This window comes from Cetorhinus maximus, chromosome 23 (assembly GCF_964194155.1).
Source record: "Cetorhinus maximus chromosome 23, sCetMax3.hap1.1, whole genome shotgun sequence".
Lineage (NCBI taxonomy): Eukaryota > Metazoa > Chordata > Chondrichthyes > Lamniformes > Cetorhinidae > Cetorhinus > Cetorhinus maximus.
This window is the reverse complement of record NC_135901.1, coordinates 19,947,814-19,966,319: the sequence shown is the minus strand read 5'-3', so window position 1 is coordinate 19,966,319 and position 18,506 is coordinate 19,947,814. Positions and strand designations below refer to the sequence as shown.

The 18,506-nt window shown below is 46.6% G+C and overlaps 3 protein-coding genes and 1 long non-coding RNA gene across 4 annotated transcripts in view; 2 read left to right on the top strand and 2 right to left on the bottom strand.

Annotated features, from left to right (window-relative positions):
• LOC144697205 (uncharacterized) overlaps window positions 1–18,506 on the top strand; it is a 306,206-nt gene that overhangs the window by 122,601 nt on the left and 165,099 nt on the right. The gene's annotated exons all lie outside the window — the stretch shown is intronic.
• On the top strand, window positions 204–9,656 carry LOC144697409 (uncharacterized). The gene is given in 5 exon segments (XM_078569386.1): window positions 204–1,552; window positions 1,637–1,684; window positions 8,640–8,762; window positions 8,928–9,227; window positions 9,309–9,656. Coding segments are annotated over 5 exon segments (1,716 nt in total). The 5' UTR covers window positions 204–386; the 3' UTR covers window positions 9,388–9,656.
• Window positions 3,073–5,757, bottom strand: LOC144697313 (uncharacterized). Its single transcript, XM_078569290.1, has 2 exons — window positions 5,600–5,757; window positions 3,073–5,267 (listed from the first exon to the last, which is right to left on the bottom strand). Exon 2 carries the CDS (start codon window positions 4,934–4,936, stop codon window positions 4,520–4,522), a length of 417 nt encoding a protein of 138 aa, XP_078425416.1. The 5' UTR covers window positions 4,937–5,267; window positions 5,600–5,757; the 3' UTR covers window positions 3,073–4,519.
• Window positions 12,325–13,404, bottom strand: LOC144697610 (uncharacterized). Its single transcript, XR_013580405.1, has 2 exons — window positions 12,542–13,404; window positions 12,325–12,463 (listed from the first exon to the last, which is right to left on the bottom strand). It is a non-coding gene; the product is annotated as an uncharacterized LOC144697610 (long non-coding RNA).

Genomic DNA, 18,506 nt, shown 5'->3' with positions numbered 1-18,506 from the left:
TAACAGATACTTTTAAAAGGAAACTAGACGAGAACATGGGAGAAAAGGGATTAGAAAGATGAGCTGAAAGCCTGAGATGGGGTTGGCAGAATGGGGGAGACTTATGTGGACTAGAAACTCCAGTACAAACTGGATAGACGGAATGGCCTGTTTGTATCATGTGTATTCTATGTAAATCTTTGTAACTTATTTTACATGATAATAGAGGAGGAGGATTTGCAGTCAGGAAAAGCAAACCAAACCTCACGTCTGACAGGGTCAATCGGTTCATTGGAATCTGAAGATTTGTACATCTGAAGGGATTTAATTGACTGCCTCAGCTGGAAACTGGTGAAAGGCTGTTCACCTGCTCCTCCTGTGTGAAGGGATTGATACAGCTGGTAAACATGCTGACACGACAGCGAACTCACAATAGCGAGAGACCATTCACCTGCTGCGTGTGTGGGAAGAAATTCATGTGTTCATCCAACCTGCTGGCACACCAGCTCGATCACATTGATGAGGATCCTCTTCAATACTCTGACTCTGAGAAAAGCTTTGAAATCTCTGAGGAACTGGTCCAACAGCAGCGAGTTCACACTGACAAGAGACCGTTCAGCTGCTCCCACTGCGGGAAGAGGTTCAGGCTGTCCTCCCGCCTCGCGGAGCACCAGCTCCTTCACATACACGAGAGGCCGTTCAGTTGCTCCCACTGTGGGGAGTCGTTCAGTGAGTCAGTGCATCTCACTGAGCACCAGCGAGTTCACACCAAGGACAGGCCATTCAGCTGCTCCCAGTGTGGGAAGAGATTCGCTCAGTCCTCCCACTACACTGAGCACCAATTGGTTCACTCAGAAAAGAGACCTTTTAAATGTACTGAATGTGAGAAGACCTTCAAAAGAAGCATTAATTTGCTGAGACACTAGCGCATTCACACTGGGGAGAGGCCATTCCCCTGCTCAGTGTGTGGGAAGAGATTCACTCATTCAATTCACCTTCTGACACACAAGCGTGTTCACACCGGGGACAGGCCTTTCCTCTGCTCTGTGTGTGGGAAGACATTCACTCGATTTTCACACCTTTTGACACATGAGAGTATTCACACTGGAGAGAGGCTGTTCACCTCCTCCGCGTGTAGGAAGGGATTCGTTCAGCCAGCTGACCTGCTGAAGCACCAGTGGGTGCACACTGGGGAGAGGCCATTCACCTGCTCGGTGTGTGAGAAGGGATTCACTCGATCCTGCTATCTTCTGAAGCACCAACGAGTTCACACCGGAGAGAGGCCGTTCCTCTGTTCCATGTGTGGGAAGAGTTTCCCTCGTTCGTCCCACCTTGTGATACACGAGCGTGTTCACACCGGGGAGAGGCCGTACCTTTGCCCCGTGTGCAAGAAGAGATTTACTTGTTTACAACACCTGCTGAGACATCGGACTGTTCACACCGGGGAGAGGGCGTTCACCTGCCCTGTGTGTGGGAAGGGTTTCACTGAGTCATCCAGCCTCCAGAGACACCGATGGACTCACACTGAGGAGAGGCCGTTCACCTGCTCCATTTGTGGCAAGAGATTCGCTCAGTTGTCCTACTACACTGAACACCAACGCATTCACTCTGATAAGAGACCTTTTCAATGTTCTGAATGCAGGAAGAGCTTTAAAAGAAGCAATGACCTGCTGAAACACCAACGCACCCACACTGGGGAGAGGCCGTTCCTCTGCTCCGAGTGTGGGAAGGGATTCGCTCATTCGTCCGGCCTGCTGAGGCACCAACGCACTCACAGCGGGAAGAGGCTGTTCACCTGCTCCGAGTGTGGGAAGGGATTCATTGATTCATCCCGCCTGCTGAGACACCAGCGAGTTCACACTGGGGCAAAACCGTTCACCTGCTGTGTGTGTGAGAAGCAATTTACTCAGTCTTACAGCCTGCTGAAACATAAGCGGCTTCACATGTTACCAACAAAGTTAGAATCAGTTGTTGCTGCTAAGAATCACGTCCAGAACTGAACCTTTTCTCCTTTCTAACTTTAGATTATTTCAGTTCTCAGACCTTCAGTTACTCTCATGGACAAGTCCCAGCTCCCCATACCTTCCAGAGTTTCTCTCTTAGCCTTGAGATCCAGGGAAGGTATCAGTAACATACACTGGATCAGGAAACCCAAACTCAGTCTGTTAATCAGTTCAGCTACTGGACTTAGTGTGTGTACCACAGCATCTCAAGAACAAAGAAAAGTACAGCACAGGAACAGGCCCTTCGGCCCTCCAAGCCTGCACCGATCATATTGCCCATTAACTAAAACATTTTGCACTTCCGGGGTCCGTATCGCTCTATTCCCATCCTATTCATGTATTTGTCAAGCTGCCTCTTAAACACCACTATCGTACCTGCTTCCACCACCTCCTCTGGCAGCGAATTCCAGACACTCACTACCCTCTGCGTAAAAAACTTGCCCCGCACATCTCCTCTATAGTTTTCTCCTCTCACCTTAAATCTATGTCCCCTAGTAATTGACTCTTCCACCTGGGAAAAAGCTTCTGACTATCTACTCTGTCCATGCCACTCATAATTTTGTAAACTTCTATCAAGTCGCCCCTCAATCTCTGTCGCTCTAGTGAGAACAATCCGAGTTTCTCCAACCTCTCCTCATAGCTAATAACCTCCAGACCAGGAAGGATCCTGGTAAACCTCCTCTGCACCCTCTCCAATGCCTCCATATCCTTCTGGTAATGTGGCGACCAATGTGTGACTGGAGCATCACATCTGTAAACCTGGTTTAGATTGAAATCCACTCAGTAAATGTATTGGAGTGGAGCCTGCAGGCTGTTGGGACTCTGTTAGACTGTCAGCGTCCTCCTGTACTACTCTGTATTTAACAGGAGCCTGCAGGCTGATGAGACTCTGTTAAACTTTCAATGTGCTCCTGTACTTCTCTGTATTTTGCCTGTGATGGAAAATGACTGAACCTTTGTCCCAGTGGAACCTTTGCTGTTATGAAATGTGGATGTATATTAATGAGCCTCACATCCTCACTCATGTATGCTGCAATTATGTAGAAAGGGGATGCATAAAGAGCTGGTCTTTGTATGAACCAAGGAAACGGTATCTGTGTGTGATAGTGACACAGCCTTGTGCTCACACTCAGAACAATGCACAGATACCCTTGCGGTTATGGTTTGAGCAGGGCCAGATCACGGATGTAGTGAACAAGTTAAATATAAATATCTTGAGTGTAGCTGCAGCTTTTTAGATCAGAGCTGGGGAGAAGGGAGCTCTGAATCCACTGTATTATCTTTTTCTCTGGATCGGGTATCTACGTTTTTTGAATATAATGGTATTTTATTCAAAAAGTATATTCACAGCTCAAAGGCTGAATTGTAACTTACATCAAAAAAGTTCATAAAATTTAAAATATAGACTAAATAATCAAGTTAAAAACATGAAAATGTGACAATCATGTAATGATAAAAATAGAAAAATTCAGCAGGTAACAGGGAAGTGGTGAACATGATATTAAAAGAAGGAATATTGAATTAAAATTATATTAAAATTACAGACCAATACACCATTTCTATATTACAGGCTCTGAAGTATATTAATGATGACATTTATAAGTACTTCATTGAGGACCGGAACCATGTAAGGAATTACTCTGTCTGTATGATTGCAGTGCTGTTAATAAAGTCAGGAAAGACAATATGTTGTTGTGAGCTTGATTATCTGGTGTCTGAAACCACAAGATTCAACATTTAGAGTCAACAAGATGAACAAGGAAACACATCACAGCCCAATACTCCAGCTCAATATTCACAGGAGAAAGTCTGTTATCTAACATCTCAAGCGGACAGAACAGAGAAAGATCCCAACTGTAAGAAACCCTCGAATCATTTTTAAATATCTTTCAAATGCTGACAGATTCCAACCATCAGTTTCCATTACATTGAAGTCAGTGGAAGGTGAGAGGGTGGTTAAAGGTTCCATATATAAACACAACTTGATGATGTCATTGCTTTACATTGGTAGAATCAGGAGTGTCACACAAAACATTTTAAATGCTCGTATCATAATTACCATCATTTTCAGGCTTGAAACTTAAACCTGTTTCACATTCAGTCAGGAACAGATCACAGTTTTACACCAATCTCTGATTTGACAGCACGTTTCCAGTATTCACCGTTGTTCTTCCTGACTCTAAACACAGTTGCAAAGGAGCCTTCTGTTCTGTGTCTAGGTGCTCTGAACATTGGAAGAGTGTGGCTGGGCCACATTTCTTACACACCTCAGGATTAACCTGCAAGTTCAGTCCTGGATGTAACTAACAACAGCAATAACAGAATCCAACTCCTGCTGTCAGTTGTGAACTCGCTAGTGTCTCACCAGGTGGGATGACTGAGTGAATCCCTTCCCACACACAGAGCAGGGGAACGGCCTCTCCCCAGCGTGAATTTGCTGATGTTTCAGAAGATGGTATGACTGAGTGAATCCCTTCCCACATGTGGAGCAAGTGAACGGCCTCTCCCCAGCGTGAATTCGCTGGCGTGTCATTAAGTCAGATGACTGAGTGAACCCTTCCCACACCCAGAGAAGGTGAACGGCTTCTCCCCAATGTGAACTCGCATGTGTGCCTGAAGGTGAGACAACGAGTGAATCCCATTCCACACTTGGAGCAGTTGAATGGCCACTCCCCACTGTGAAGTCGCTGGTATGTTCGCAGATACTTCTTGTTTTTAAAGCTCTTCTCACAGTCAGGACATTTAAAAGGTCTCTGATCACTGTGTACAAGCTGATGTTCAGTAAGATGGGATGACTGAGTGAACCCCTTCCCACAGACAGAACAGGTGAATGGACTCTTCCCAGTGTGAACTTGCTCATGCGCCAGCAGGTCAGATGAGTAAGCAAATGCCTTCCCGCACACACAACACCTGAACGGTTGTTCCCCGGTGTGAACTCGCTGGTGTGTCAACATACTGGATAACTGAGTGAATCCCTTCCCACATAGAGAGCAGGCGAATGGTTTCTCCCCAGTGTGACTGCGTCGATGAGTTTCCAGCTTTGATGGGGAAATGAATCCCTTCCCACAGTCCCCACATTTCCATGGTTTCTCAGCGGTCTTGGTGTCCTTGTGTATCACCAGGTTGGACGATCAGTTGAAGCTTCGTCCTCACACAACACCTGTACAGTTTCTTCCTGCTGCGAATGGTGATGTTTTTCAGGCTGTGTAACTGGTTAAAGCTCTTTCCACAGCCAGTTCACTGGAACAACCACTTGGGTGTGTGAATGTCTCAGTTCTTTTCCCCCTGTAAAAGGAGTTTACCAGAGTTATCATTGTAAACACAGGATAGAAATTCAGAACAGAAAATTCTAGTTTCCTCTTTCATTCCCCCAAATCTATAAATCTCTGTCCCGCACACACCTCTCCCTCTCTGCTCATTGTTCCAGATTCAGTGTCCAGTTTCCTACTTATTCTTTTCTCCTCTCCAGATTCTCGCTCCTCCTGTCCTTAAACTGGTGACTCAGACTGTGGATCAATTCCACTCCTTCACTCTAATTCCACTAAATACTTTGGGTCAAAACAGCAAATTATCTTTCATGTCTCTATTAGTAATTTTAAATAAACAGAAATAACCACCTTTTCCCAATTGGCCTTTGGTTCAGGTGGATGCCGAAGAGAAGCCAGAAGAGACAGATAGAGATTCCGGACCAATAGGGAGAGAGGGGACGTGGCTGGAGGACCTAGTGAGAACAGCTTGTCCTCCAACCAATGGGAGTGAATTAGGGGCGGGGCCTTATCCTGCCTCGCGCAGGCGCGCTGCAGGGCACTGAGTGGAGCGTGCGCAGTGCGGGTGCTGGAGCAGGATGCAGGCGGTGCAGTGGCATCGACGGGAAGAGAGTTGACCCCGGGCAGGAGAGGAATAGAGCCAGTGGGTGGACTGAAAGGCTTCACAAGTATCTTTTGTACGTCTCAGGATCCGAATACGAATCTAGAGATTCCGCGTTTTGACCAAACGCAGCAATAGCTGCGGGGCTTCCGATAACAGCCCCGAGGTAACGGCCGCCATCTTGACGGCAGGAAAGTGCAGAAGTGCGCATGCGCGGTCATCCCTGTCAGGAGGAGAGAATGTTGTGAATTTCTAGCTAAAAGCTACTGCGGATGCTGGAAATCCAAAACAAAAACTGAATTACCTGCCGAAGGGTCATGAAGACTCGAAACGTTAACTGATTTCTTCTCCACCGATGCTGCCAGACCTGCTGAGTTTTTCCAGGTAATTCTGTTTTTGTTATGAATTTCTATCCTGGACTGACAGGGATGGATTTTGGAAACTCCTTTTACAGGGGATTAAATGGGAAAAGATTTCAGGTATCAGTGTGATTGGAATAGCACCGAGATATTCAAAATCCTGGTCAGATCACACCTGGAGAACTGTGTGAGAGTTCTGCACACCACAGCTTAAAAGGACATGCTGTGTAGGCCTTGGAGGAAGTGCAGATTTACCTTAATGACATAAAAGCAAAACACTGGGGATGCTAAGTTTGGAATGAAAATAGAAATTCTCGAAAAACTCGGCAGGTCTGCCGGCATACGTGGTGAGAAAAACAGAGTTAACGTTTCGAATCCAATATGACTGTTCTCCAGTTCCAGCATTTTCTGTTTTATTTACCTTACCTGAACCCGGACTCCAAGGGTTAAATTAGGATGAGTTACATAATCAGTTATTACAGCACAGAAAGGCCATTCCTCCCATCAAGTGTATGTTGGCTCTCTACAGAGCAATCCAGTCAGCCTCATTTTCCCTTCTCTATACTTAAACCCGACACATTTATTTCCCTCAAGTGTGTGTCTCGGTTCCTTTCTAAAATCATTGATGAACTCTGCTTCCACCACCCTCATTGGTAGCGAGTGCTGAGTATTCCCACTCACTGTGAAAAAATATTCTCCCCGACATCTCTCTTGTATCCCTTGCCAAAACCTTAAATCTGCTCCCTAATCCTTGTACCGTCACCTAATGGAAACAGCTTTTCCCTTGGACATTTCATCTAAATCTGTCAAAATCTTGTGCACCTCTATCAAATCTCCCCTCAGCTCCTTGGTCCAAGGAGAAACCCAGCTTCTCCAAACTAACCTTGTAGCTAAATTCCATTTTCCCTGGAACCATTCTGGTAAATTTACCGTGCATCCTCTCATTGAACCTCATATCCTCCTTAAGGTTTGGTGAACAGAATGGACACAAGAATCTTCTTCTGACCAAACCAGAGCTTTATAAAGGTTCAGCATATTTTCCCTACTTTTGTACTCAATGTCTCTAATAATGAAGCCCAAAATCCCATATATTTTCCTAACTGCTCTCTCAGTCTGGCACCTTTTCAGGTTGAGAGTTCCAGATCCTGACAACCCTCTGTCAGTGTAGAAACTGCTGAATCCGATATTGAGTCTGGAAGGTTGTTAAGTGCCAGATTGAAAGATGAGCTGCTGTTCCTCGAGCTCCCATTGGAACAGTTCAGGAGGCCAAGGACAGAAAGGTCAGAGTGGGAGTGGGGCAGAGAATTAAAATGACAAGTGACTGGAAACTCAGGGTCAAGCTCACAGACTGAGCGGAGGTTGTTCCACAAAGTGATCACCCAATCTGTGTTTGATCTTCCCAATGTAGAGCAGACCACATGGTCAGCACTGAATACAGAAACTAAATTGCAAGAAATACAAGTAAATCACTGTTTGGTTTCATGGTTCAAAATCTTGGGAACAGCCTGAAGAAAGGTTCTTTATTTGAAGAGTAAAGATTGCAAAGTCAAGCAAACTGATCATCAGAATATTAAATTCTGAATATTAAATTCTATTCCAGTTATAAGGATTTTTAATATTAATAGAAATGAAACCCATCTGTCCGAATGAACACGGTTCAGTCCTGGATGTGATTAATCCAGTAGAGTCCAAGCCCTGCAGTCACTGGTGAACCGGCTGGTGTTTCAGCAGTTCAGATGATCAATTAAATCACTTCTCACACACGGAGAAGGTGAACGGTCTCTGCCCAGTGTGAACTCAGTGTTGTCTGTATTGGACATGATGGTTTTCCCATGTACCAGCTGCCCTTGTTTTTCTGGTTGGTGGAGTTTGTTGGTTTGGGAAATTCTGTTAAAATTCTGCTTGAGGTGCAGATGGATGAAGTCCATCTCCTTTTCACCTCTTCCAACTTTCTCTCTCTCTGTCTCTCACTCTCTCCTACCATAAAGGTCAGAGGCTTGTGTAGGCCCAGACTGGGTGGCAGGTTCCCTTCCCTGAAGGACATTAGTGAACCTGTTGGATTTTTAGGACAATCCAATACTTTGATGGTCACTTTTTCTTGTTTTAAATTCATTTTACAGGATATCGGAAAGGGAGGATTTGGAAGCGGGAATCTCAAACCAACATCAGATCAAAGCCCGACAGAGACACTCAAGTCATCAGGACCTGAATACCATTGGATTTTGAACATGGAAGGAAAAAGCACCGTTCATAGTGAGGAGAAACTGTACACGTGTTCTGTGTGTGGACGAAGATTCAGCCAATCATCTGGCCTTTCGAAACACAAGTGCAGTCACGACCGGGTGAATCGTTGGAAATGTGGGGACTGTGGGAAAGAATTTAATTACCCGTCTGAGCTGGAAATTCATCGGCGCAGTCACACCGGGGAGAGGCCGTTCACCTGTCCCGACTGTGGGAAGGGATTCACTTGTTCATCTACCCTGCTGACACACCAGCGAGTTCACACTGGGGAGAGACCATTCACCTGCTCTGAGTGTGGGAAGAGATTCACTCGGTCAACCATCCTTCTGAAGCATCAGCGAGTTCACACTGGGGAGAGACCTTTTAAATGCCCAGACTGTGGGAAGTATTATAAGAGTTCTGGGGAAGTAATGCGCCATCAACGTGTTCACACTGATGAGAGACCATTCAGGTGCTCTCACTGTGGGTCAGCGTTCAGGCAATCATTCGAACTCACTGTACATCAGCGCATTCACGCTGGAGAGAGACCGTTCACTTGCTCCGAGTGTGGGAAGGGATTTATTCAGTCATCCCACCTGCTGACACACCATCTAGTTCACACTGGGGAGAGGCCATTCACCTGCTCCAAGTGTGGGAAGGGATTCACGTGTTCATCTCACCTGCTGACACACCAGCGCAGTCACACTGGTGAGCGGCCATTCACCTGCTCTGAGTGTGGGAAGAGATTCACTCAGTCATCTGCCCTGCTGAAACATCAGCGAGTTCACAATGGGGAGAAGTTGTGCACTTGCTCTGAGTGTGGGAAGGGTTTCACTCAGTCATCCAACCTGACACACTGGCGGGTTCACAATGGGGAGAGGCCATTCACCTGCTCTGAATGTGGAAAGGGATTCACTCAGTCATCCACGCTGCTGAGACACCGGCGAGTTCACAAGTAACTAGAGTGATGGAATTTTGCGATTGAACCATGTTCATTGGGGTCTGTTTCTGCTGATGTTAATGAATTCCAGCCCAGTTATAGAACATAAGAAATAGGAACAGGAGTAGACCATTCGGCCCCTCGAACCTGCTCCGTCATTCAATAAGATCATGGCTGATCTTCTTGTGTTTCGATTTCCACATTCCCATCTAACCCTGATAACCTTTGATTCCCACCTTTGATTCCCATATTATGGATAAAAGTCAAATAAATCAGCTTTGTGTAAAACACGCAATGTGTTGAGTCTTTTAAATGTTTCTAACACAAGTTAGTTTATTTTGGAGGGCTCTCCCACTCCCCTATCTCCTCAATTCTCACCTCCAACAACAAGTGTGAGGAGCTCGAGGAACTTTTCAGTCACTAACATTGAGACAGTCCGATCAGCTGCCTCTGCTGCTTCCCTCCCTTCCAATAGCCCACTGGGACAAACTGTCTCTTACATTCTCCTGTCCTGGGCCTGAACTCACAACTTTCTCTAGTTTCCCTGCGACCTCCCCTCAGGCAGGTTTCCTTTGGCCTTTCCAGGTTGGATGATTAGACAATCAGTTGAAGCCTTGTCCACAGACAAAGCACAGAGCCCAGAGTGAGCCTGGGGTGGGGGGAGGTGTAAGAGTTGTGGGAGCTAGGGAGGGGCAGGGGACGGTTAAGAGTTGTGAGAATGCAGGAGGTTGAGTTGTGAAAGCTGGGAAGGGGGGTGTGGAGCAGTCATTTTTTTCAATGGTCTTTACGATGGAGGCAGTGTTGGGGCCTCAGACCTCATTCTCTGGACACGTGAATAATCACAAGAAAAGAAACACTCGTAATGGAGCCTCGAACCCGATGGCATGACTGTCCCAGCTGTGTCTCCACTCCACAGCTGCTATTGCTGCCCCAGAGGACATGACAGCAACTCCTCAGCGCGCAACCTCACCAGGGATCATGACCCACAGTTTGGGAACCCCTGCTGTAAGGTCTTGTCAACATTTTTTGTTTGAGATTTCTGTCTGCAAATCCTCTCCCTCTCCTATCCTGCAAAAGGAAAGGTTGGACTGGCTAGGATTGTATCTTCTGGAGTTTAGAAGAGTAAGAGGCAACTTGATGGAAACATATAAGATCCTGAAGAGTCTTGACAGGGTCGTTGTGGAGAGGATGTTTCCTCTTGTGGGAGAATCTAGAACTAGGGGTCACAGTTTAAAAATAAGGGGTCGCCCATTGAAGACAGAGATGGAGAGATTATAAAGAGAAAAAGTGAGTCTTTTGGAACTCTCTTCCTCAAAAGGCAGTGGAAACAGAGTCTTTGAATATTTTTAAGGCATAGGTAGATTGATTCTTGGTAAACAAGAGAGTAAAAGGTTATTAGGGTAGGTGGGAAAGTGGAGATGAGGTTACAATCAGATCAGCCATGATCTTATTGAATGGTGGAGTAGGCTTGAGGGGCCAAGTGGCCTCACTCCTGCTCCTAATTTGTATGTTTGTCCAACAACAAGTGTGAGGAGTTCATGGAGCTTCTTTGTCACTAAGATTGAGACAATCTGATCAGCTGCCTCTGCTGCTTCTCTCCTTCCACTAACCCACCAGGCTGACCTGCCTCTAATTTTAATCCTTGCCCGAGACCTGAACTCACGTCTTTCTTTAGTTTCTCTCCCATCTCCTCTCCTGCACCCTCAGGGCTCATCTTCTCCATGAATCCCACCTCCTGCTCTATCGACCCTATTCCCACTAAACTGCTGATCAGCCAACTTCCCCATGTTCACTGAATTTATTAATGGTTCTCTCTCTCAGGTACTGTCCCTCTCGCCTTCAAATTTGCCATCAGCCCCTCCTCAAAACAAACAAAAAACTCCCCCGTCCTTTCACTGACCCACCTGCAGTCTCTCTTTCTTCTCCAATGTCCTTGAACCAAAGTCCCAAATCCATCGACGGGCAGACGGATCTGGGTGTACAGGTCCACAGGTCACTGAAAGTGGTAACGCAGGTGGATAAGGTAGTCAGGAAGGCATATGGCATCCTTGCCTTTATTGGCAGGGGTATTGAGTATAAAAGCTGGGAAGTTATGCTGCAGCTGTATAGAACCTTGGTTAGGCCACACTTGGAATACTGCATGCAATTCTGGTCACCACATTACCAGAAGGATATGGAGGCGTTGGAGAGGGTGCAGAGGCGGTTTACCAGGATGGTGCCTGGTCTGGAGGTTATTAGCTATGAGGAGAGGTTGGAGAAACTCGGATTGTTCTCACTAGAGCGACAGAGATTGAGGGGCACTTGATAGACGTTTACAAAATTATGAGTGGCATGGACAGAGTAGATAGTCAGAAGCTTTTTCCCAGGGTGGAAGAGTCAATTACTAGGGGACATAGATTTAAGGTGAGAGGAGAAAACTATAAAGGAGATGTGCGGGGCAAGTTTTTTACGCAGAGGGTAGTGAGTATCTGGAATTCGCTGCCAGAGGAGGTGGTGGAAGCAGGTACAATAGTGGTGTTTAAGAGGCAGCTTGACAAATACATGAATAGGATGGGAATAGAGGGATACGGACCCCGGAAGTGCAAAATGTTTTGGTTGACGGGCAATATGATCGGCGCAGGCTTGGAGGGCCGAAGGGCCTGTTCCTGTGCTGTACTTTTCTTTGTTCTTTTCATGCCCACCTTTCCTGGAAATCCATGTTTGAATCCCTCCAATCAGGTTTCTGCCCCTGTCACAGTGCTGAAACAGAGTCACAGATGACATCCTATGTGACTGTGAGAAAGATAAACTCTCCCTTCTCAACTTGTCTGCAGCCTTTGACAAGGTTGTCCATTCTGCTCCATCACCTCTCTACTGTTGTCCAGCTGGGAGGAGCTGCTCTCTCCTGACTCAGGCTGTGGGTCAATCCCACTCATTCACTCTAATTCTACCAGATAATACAGCTCACAACAAGAAATCATCTTTAATGACTTTATTAGTAATTTTCAATGTTTGGAAAGAATCATCTTTTCCAATAGTGTCCAGTGGTTAGTTCAGTCAGAGCTTCCTTCTTCCCAGGTCTGTTCCAACAAGCTGTGTTTATTTGAGTCACATTTCTACAGACTCACTCACTCGGTAAGTGATCAGATCTCACTGAACTACACAAGCTGTGTCTATCTGAGTTATATTTACACAGACTCAGTCACTCAGTAAGTGATCAGATCTCACTGAACTATGACACAAACTGTGTCTATCTGAGTTACATTGATACAGACTCACTCACTCGGTAAGTAATCAGGTCTGACTGAGATACAACAACAACTTATATTTATATTGAGCTTTTAACATAATAAAATGTCCCAAGGCGTTTCACAGGAGCATAAGGACATATTAGGTCAGATAACCAAAAGCTTGGTCAAAGAGATCGGTTATAAGGAGTGTCCTAAAGGAGGAAAGTGAAGTAGAAATGTGGAGAGGTTTAGGGTGGAAATTCCAAAGCTTAGGGTCCAGGCAGCTGAAGGCACGGCCACCAATGGTGGAGAGATTAAAATCGGGGATGAGGGACATCGGGTAATGGTGCTCCATGTATGTGGGCCTTATAGCCCAGGCCTCAAGGCCCAAATCTGAACTTTGGGACATAGTTTGACCATCCCTGGTCTCATAGAAAAGCAATTCCCCGTATGAACAGCTTGTAAGATCTTTGTTTATTGATACCATAGGAAGTTAGGACCAGTTGAGTCCTCCTGTGCACTCGATGGGGATTGACTTTAACAGATTTAAAATCCTCTGGATTTCAGTGTTACAACAGCAACATTTTAATAAAAAGAAAACATATCTATAAATCCTGGAAAACTAAAAGAACAAAAATGGGGAAATGCACAGCAGCTCAATCATTTCAAAGTGATAAATGAATGGTCACTGTTTCAGGTGGGACTGCTTCAGAATGAAGACTTCCCACCAGCAGCACCAACCCCCCCTCCCCCTCCCTGTTCACTGAACATTCCTTCATCCACCCATTGCACATCCAACCAATGGCTCCCAGCCCGGATTGACATTCAGCATGAACCCGGCGAGAGGGTGAGCTGGCCCTCGGGATGTCAGAATGGACAAGAGCTGGAAGTGGTTCCAATCAATACATTTTCTGTGTCATTATTTAAAAAGGGAATCAATATTTTGTCAAACGCCCCTGTGCACACCCTTGGTGAATTACAATTTCCAGCCCAGACTCTTCCTATTGCTTCTACATGGTGCATCCTGTGTGGTTTCAGCAGAGGGAGACAGGCTGCTTACATCCCTACTCTCACTGCCGAGAGGCTTGTGGTCTCCGTCTTCTGGGTGTCAGAGCCCCTCAGGGTCCCGGCAAAGACTGGTCCACCTGTATCTGTGCAGGGGCAGATTCAGCTGGTGGGAGACGGGACAGCATGTTGGGAGATGGGGGCAGCATGTTGGGTACTGCCTGGGGGTTCGGGAGTAATGGGTGAGAACTGGGAACACTTTGATCGGTGTTTCCACTTCCGTGTCTCCTTTGTCCATCATCCCTCTCCTGGACCAGAGTCACATCATTCCTCCCACTCTGCTGCAGACCAGTTTGGTGTTGTAAGGTCACAGATACAGTGTCTGTCATCCTGTTTAAGGCAGCAGACATCTCCTGCACGGCCGTGGTCATGACCTGCATAGACCCAGTTCAGAGCCGTGCTTGAAGCTCCATGGAGGCAGCCACTCTCTCCATGACAGACATTTTCTGGAACCTCCTCCAGCCCTATGATCCTTCAAGCTCCCTGCGCCCCTCCAATTCTGACCCATTCCCCACACTCCCACCTACTTCACTCCACCATTGGTGGCTGTGCTTTCAGCTGCCAAGGTACCGAGCTCTGGATTTCTCTCCCTAAACCTCTCGCCTCCTTAAAATCTATCTCTTTGACCAAGTTTTTGATCACCTGATCATGCGGAGATGGTGGCGTGGTGGTTAATTCACTGGACTAGAAATCCAGAGGCCCAAGCAAATGATCTGGGGTCCCGGGTTCAAATCCCACAACGGCATATGGTGGAATAAATCTGGAATTGAAAAGCTAGTGACCATGAATCTATCATCGATTGTTGTCCTTTAGGGAAGGCGATCTACCTCCTTACCTGGTCTGGCCTACTTGTGATTTCTGACCCACAGCAATGTGGTTGACTCTTAACTGTCCTCTGAAATGCAAGCTACTATGTTCAAGGGCAATCAGGGATGGGCAATAAATGCTGGCCCTGCCAGTGATGCCCACATCATATGAAGGAATAATAAAAAATCTAAAGCATCTTGGGACATTGTTAAAGGTTCTATATAAATGCAACATGATGTTGTTATTACCAATCATTGGTAAACTCAGGAATGTCATGCCAACATTTATTTACCAAATTTTCAGGCTGGAAACTTAAACCTGCCATTTCACTTTCAGGAACAAATCACAGTTTTACACCAGTCCCACATTTCCAGCATTCACCGTTGTTCTTCCTGACTCTAAACCCAGTCGTAAAGGAGCCTCCTAAGCTTTGAACCTGGAACACACATTTCTTAAACGTCAGTATAACTCACATGTTCAGTCCTGGATGTGAGTAACAGCAGCAATAAGACTCCAACTCCTGCAGTCACTTGTGAATTTGCTGGTGTCTCACAAGGTCGGATTGCTGAATGTATCCCTTCTCACATTCCGAGCAGGTGAATGTCTTCTCCCCAGTGTGAACTCGCTGGTGTCTCAGCAGGTGGGATGATTGAGCAAAGCTGTTCCTACACACGGAGTAGGTGAACGGCCTCTCCCCAGTGTGAATTTGCTTGTGTACCAGAAGGTCGGATGGCTAGGCAAATCCCTTTCCACACACGGAGCAGGTGAACGGTCTCTCCCCAGTGTGAATTCGCTAATGTCTCAGAAGGTGGGATGACTGAGTGAATTCCTTCCCACATGTGTAGCAGGTGAACAGCCTCTCTCCAATGTGAACTTGCTGGTGTATCAGAAGGTGTGTGAATCTCTTTCCACACTCAGAGCAGAGGAATGGCCTCTCCCCAGTGTGAACAAGCTAGTGTGCCACCAGATTCTTCTTGTTTTTAAAGCTCTTCTCACAGTCAGAACATTTAAAAGGTCTTTGATCACTGTGTACACGTTGGTGCTCAGTGAGGTGGGACGACTGAGTGAAGCTCTTCCCACGCACAGTGCAGGTGAATGGTCTCTCCTCAGTGTGACTGCATCGATGAGTTTCCAGCTTTGGGTAATTCAATCCCTTCCCACAGTCCCCACATTCCCATAGTTTCTCCATGGTGCCAGAGTCCTTGTGTTTCTCCAGGTTGGACGATCAGTTGAAGATCAGTCCACACACAGAACATGTGTATGGTTTCTCCCCACTGTGAATGGGGTGATTTTTTTTCAGACTGTGTGACTGCTTAAAGATCTTCCCACAGTCAGTTCACTGGAACACTCTCACATGGGTGTGTGTCTGTCTCAGTGCTTTTCCAGTCACACTGATGTTTGAAATCTTTTCCCACAAACAGAACAGACAAACATTTCTCTTTCTACATTCGAAAGCTGATGATATTCAGGTCCTGATAAATTGAGCGAATATCACATGTTGGTTTGACTTTCCTGTCTGGAACTCCTCCCCTTCTAATACTCTGTAACAGGAGTTGACAAAATTCATCTCTGTAAGTGCAGGACAGAAATTCAGAACAATCAATTCCAGTTTCTATGGAACATTTTTTCCTCTCTTGTTGCCCCAAAGCTGTAAATCTCCATCCCACACACTCTCCCTCCTCCCTGTGCTCAAATCCAAACCCATTGCATCATCTCCATCAATTCCTTACTCCACTCCCAGTTTTCTCCCTCCCTCTACTCTAGCTGTGTTCAGTTCTTCAGCTCCTGTGGGCAGAATGAGGATAAAATCAATGAGTCAACGATTTGCTCTCCTGGTCACTGGGACCGTGAAGCCCTGTTCACTCTCTGTTCTTGCCCCACAAATTACTAGCTTCATTCAGCTGAATTTTACAGCTTTTCTTCATATATTTGTGAATTATCTCTCACTCCCTTTACTTGCTTTAAATTCATTTCACAGCCGATTAGAAAGAGATGATTTGCAGGTGGGAAACTCAGACCAAACATCACATAAAAATCTGAGTCCCTCGAGTCCTCAGGACCTGAATATCATCAGACTTCAAACATGGAACGTAGGAGGGGATTCAGTTAACAATCTGAGCTGGAAACCCATCAATGTAGTCACACAGGAGAGAGGCCATTCATCTGCTCTGTGTGGGAAAGGATTCACTCGGTCATCCAATCTCTGTACACACCAATGTGTGTGTACTGGGGAGAGGCCGTTGACCTGTTCTATGTGTGGGAAGGGATTCACTCAGTCATCCCATCTGCTGACAAACCAGTGTGTGTGCTGGGGAGAGGCCATTGACCTGCTCCATGTGCAGGAAGGGATTTAAACAATCAGCCAACCTGCTGCCAGCTAACCAGTGAGTTGACAAGTGATGGAGGTGCTCAGATTCTGCTGTTATTGCTGCTGTTAATCACATCCAGGACGGAACCATGTTCATTCTGACAGCTGGGGCTTCGTTCTGCTGATTTTACCCATCCTTACAGCCGGGCAGGTGTTTATATTCTGGCAACTCCCCCGTGGCCAGAGAGGAATTAAAAATTTGGGTAAGAGCCCCTGCGATCTCCTCCCTTGCCTCCCTCAGCAGTGTGGGACACAAATCATCCAGACCTGGAGATTTGTCCACTTATAAGGCTGCCAACATCTCCAACACCTTGTCACTTCCTATATTTATTTGCTCAAGAACCTCACAGTCTCTCTCCCCAAATTTGATACCTTCATCCTCATTCTCTTGGGTGAAGACGGATGTGAAAATCTTTTCACCTGAAATCTTTTCCCACAGACTGAACAGATAAACTTGCTTCTTTGCACATTCAAAGGTCGATGATATTCAGGTCCAGTTGAATTGACTGAACATTGATGCAATGCTTCGCGTTTGCTGTGTGTAAATCCTCCCCTTCTGCTCCCCTGTAAAAGGAACATTCTCTCCTGCTGACAGGGACAGGGATGGTTGCGCATGCGACCTGATGCACATTGCCCCCGATAAAGATGGCGGCCCGAAAGCCCGGCCTGATGCCGAGTGAACAACTGCCGGACCTCTTGGTGCAAATACGGGAACAGTAGTTTCTTACCAGGACTTCAAGATCTGCACTAGGTGTTTATGAAGTATCCCCGCCCATCAACCCATTGGCAGACCGCTCCATTCCTCTCCTGCACTCGGCTGTTTCTTTCACTCGTTGCGAATGCGACACGACCTCCTGGCGCCTCCGTCGAACTCCAGCACCCACACTGCGCATGCTCGGGACACAGCCCGGTACTGCGCCTGTGCAGATCTGCCTGCAGTGAGGACAAGGCACAGTCTGTCCCGCGGAGAATGCTGGGTAATACCTCTGCCATCGGATCGCCCCCTTTGTGAGGTAAGCTCAGTTCCAGAGGGCCAAGATATAACATCAATAATCAAGTGATGCACATTTGATATTTGTGGCTATGTTTCGAATTTGGTGCTCAAAACATTGCTAAAAGTAAAAAGAATACCGTCGCATTCTGAGATCCACACTCAGTGCCATGCGCCGCCATATGAACACACTTGACCTCTCCCTCCAGCAGCACCGCCGCACCCTTTTTCAAAGCTGCGCATGCCCCCAGTTTCATTTTATTCTTCGCCTCATCCGATGCCTCAACAAGAAACTTTTTCTCTTTCTCTCAAGTGCTAAGGAACGCAAGCTCCAACAACTCATCGACACCAACACCCATCTGGGACCCTCCACCCCTGCTTGTCCCTCCATCGCCACCCCATCTTCCAATCCCAGCCCCAGCTGTGTATTCACTATACCCCCTGACCTTCCCCTCTCTGATGCTGAACGTTCAGTGCTCAGCAAAGGACTTAGTTTCATACCCTTACGCCCTCATCTCAATGAATTTCGGGCTCGGCACGATGCTGAACTCTTCTTCCACCGTCTTCGTCTCCGTGCTCACTTCTTTGGTCAGGAGTCCTCTCCCCGTTCAACGGATCCTTTTACCCACCTCTAATATTCTCCCTCCACCTGGACCCCTCCCTCTGGATCCTTACCATCTCTTGATCTTTTCATTGAG